The sequence below is a fragment of the Kryptolebias marmoratus genome, linkage group LG17 (genome assembly GCF_001649575.2).
Source record: "Kryptolebias marmoratus isolate JLee-2015 linkage group LG17, ASM164957v2, whole genome shotgun sequence".
Lineage (NCBI taxonomy): Eukaryota > Metazoa > Chordata > Actinopteri > Cyprinodontiformes > Rivulidae > Kryptolebias > Kryptolebias marmoratus.
This window is the reverse complement of record NC_051446.1, coordinates 17087530-17089867: the sequence shown is the minus strand read 5'-3', so window position 1 is coordinate 17089867 and position 2338 is coordinate 17087530. Positions and strand designations below refer to the sequence as shown.

At 43.8% G+C, this 2338-nt stretch overlaps 1 protein-coding gene across 1 annotated transcript in view; it reads left to right on the top strand.

Annotated features, from left to right (window-relative positions):
- afap1l2 (actin filament associated protein 1-like 2) overlaps positions 1–2338 on the top strand; it is a gene marked incomplete in the record, with an annotated part of 39753 nt that overhangs the window by 31132 nt on the left and 6283 nt on the right. Inside the window, 5 exon segments of the mRNA XM_025010747.2 lie at positions 260–439; positions 518–604; positions 757–841; positions 990–1094; positions 1607–1818. Coding sequence (XP_024866515.1) covers positions 260–439; positions 518–604; positions 757–841; positions 990–1094; positions 1607–1818 — 669 coding nt within the window.

Sequence of the window (2338 nt, the reverse complement as noted above, 5' to 3'; positions counted from 1 at the left end):
GGGGGGGGGGTTTGATGATTTGAATTTTACAGTCCCTGGGGATCATACAACTCCTCTGTTTACTAAAGTATTATACAGTTAAGTGTGAAAATGTTATACACAGATTAAAGAAAATATTGCAATCAAAAGAAGTTGGTAAATCGGCAACAGATAAGGTGAATTATTTAGCTTTTAACTCGTTTTGCCTAATGTTAAATCAGAACAATTTAATGCGTTCACAGTTTCAGATGTTGACGCCTGCTCTCTCTGCTTCCCTCAGTGCTACAAAAGCTCCAAGGAGCAGACGCCTCAGCTGGATGTGAGTCTGCTGGGCTGCAGCGTGACTTACAAAGAGAAGCAGCTGAAGAGAAAGGAGCACAAGCTGAAGATCATCCCGGTCGGAGGCGAGGCCATTGTTCTGGGCCTGCAGAGCAAAGAACAAGCCGAGCAGTGGCTGAAGGTAACAAACTGGGTGCTTTCTGTGTCATTGTTCGATCGACAGTTTGGAGCGTACATGCATGTCTTTTATGTCCATTAGGTCATTCAAGAGATCAGTCCCAAGCCAGCTGAAAACTGTGACCTCCAGCACTCGGTGTCAGAGCTACCAAGGCTTATTTGCACAAAGGTACTTTTATTAGCAATGTCCGCTTTGGTCATCGGACATGTAGGCCTGAGGAGCTTTAATAAGACACCGGGATCAATTAAATCTTCTTTCCATTTTTTCCTAATTTTTTTTTTTTTCTTTTAAATACGCCTTTTAAAATCTAAAATGCACAGGGCGAGCTGTTTGAGAGGCACTCAGTGGCTTCAGAGAGCGGCAGCAGCACAGACAGCCATGCTGAAATGACCGAAAACAAAGATGGTGAGTGAGTTCTTTTTTCTCCGACTGGTCTAATCTTCATGGTTCTTTTTTAATTATTATTATTATTATTATTATTATTATTATTATTATTATTATTATTATTATTATTATTATTATTAATAAAATATTCCTGTTCTTGTCTCCACAGTGAAGAAAAAATCTGGTGCAGGTTTGATGTTCAGCAACCTGATGAACATCGCCAAGAGGAAACCCTCCGCGTTTGAGAGCCCTGAGAAAAGCATCGAGACCTCAGGTAAACACGGCTCGAATTTCTGCTTCAGACGTTAATATGTTTGAAACCCCCGCTGGGTGGGATTTCATTACCAGCAGGAGCCTCTGAAGTATAGAGCTGAGCTACATGTACACCCCACTATTTAAAGCTCGGACCTGAACTAAAAATATTTCGCCATATTTTTAACATTTTCCTTTTTTTTTTTTTTTTTTTTTCCACTTTTCCACTCCCTGTTTGGTTAGGTCAAGGCACCAAAACCACCTATTTAGTTTTGGGAAAATGTAGTGATTCGAGGCAAACTGCACCCTGTTGCCACATTTAAAATAATTGGAGGTACTTTTCTTTCCTCTGCAGCAAGTTGGTGCTTCATTGTTTGGGAGTTGCCCCTGCTGGAGAGAACTTTTTCTTTTTTTCTTTTTTTTTTTTTTTTAAAGAGGACCTGTCTGCAGCCTGCAAAACTGAACCTACGCTGAACATCTGTAGGCCGAGACGTTCCGATTGCAGGGTACCCTAACGAACACGTTTCTCCTCAGGCTACCTCAACGTACTGGTGAACAGCCAGTGGCGGCCCTGCTGGTGTCTCCTGAAGAACGGCCAGCTGTGGTTCTACCAGGACAAGGGGAAGAGCAAACCGAGCCAGCCTGCCGTGACGCTGGAGGGCTGCAGCGTTTCGCCCGACCCCAGCCCCGAGCACCTCTACTCCTTCCGGATCGACATGGATGGCACACAGCTGGCAACCCTAGAGGTTGACAACGGCGCATTTTTTTAAACTTCTTTTTCCTTAAAAAAACAAAACAAAAAAACAATAAAATAAGACTTGACGACTTTCACCCAGAGCAGAGCAGGTCTCGGTTGGTTAGCAGAGTATTTTTTCGTCAGGCGTGCTGCTGACCTACGTGGCGCACGTTTCCTGCCTACGCTTCATTCGGGCTCCTGGCGAGACCTCAGCGCATCCTTGCCGTGTATTTTAGACGATTACGGTGCCGATCTGATGAGAGATGGTTTAGCCAACTCTGACGACCTACATTAACTTGTCCCTGTTTAAAATACACTTTTGCTGACGTGCTCTGAATAACAGGCGCATATCGGTGGTCTGTGCGCCGGAGAGTGCGGAGGGTGTGGGTGTTTTGGGGATTTTGGAGACTAATGCTACACCCTTTTTCATTAGTCCTTCAGTACCACCCAGCTGCACTGCGTATTTGGTCATAGGCATTGGAATTTAATATTTAGTCTTGAGGTTTCCTCCTGCTTTTTTTTTTTTTTTT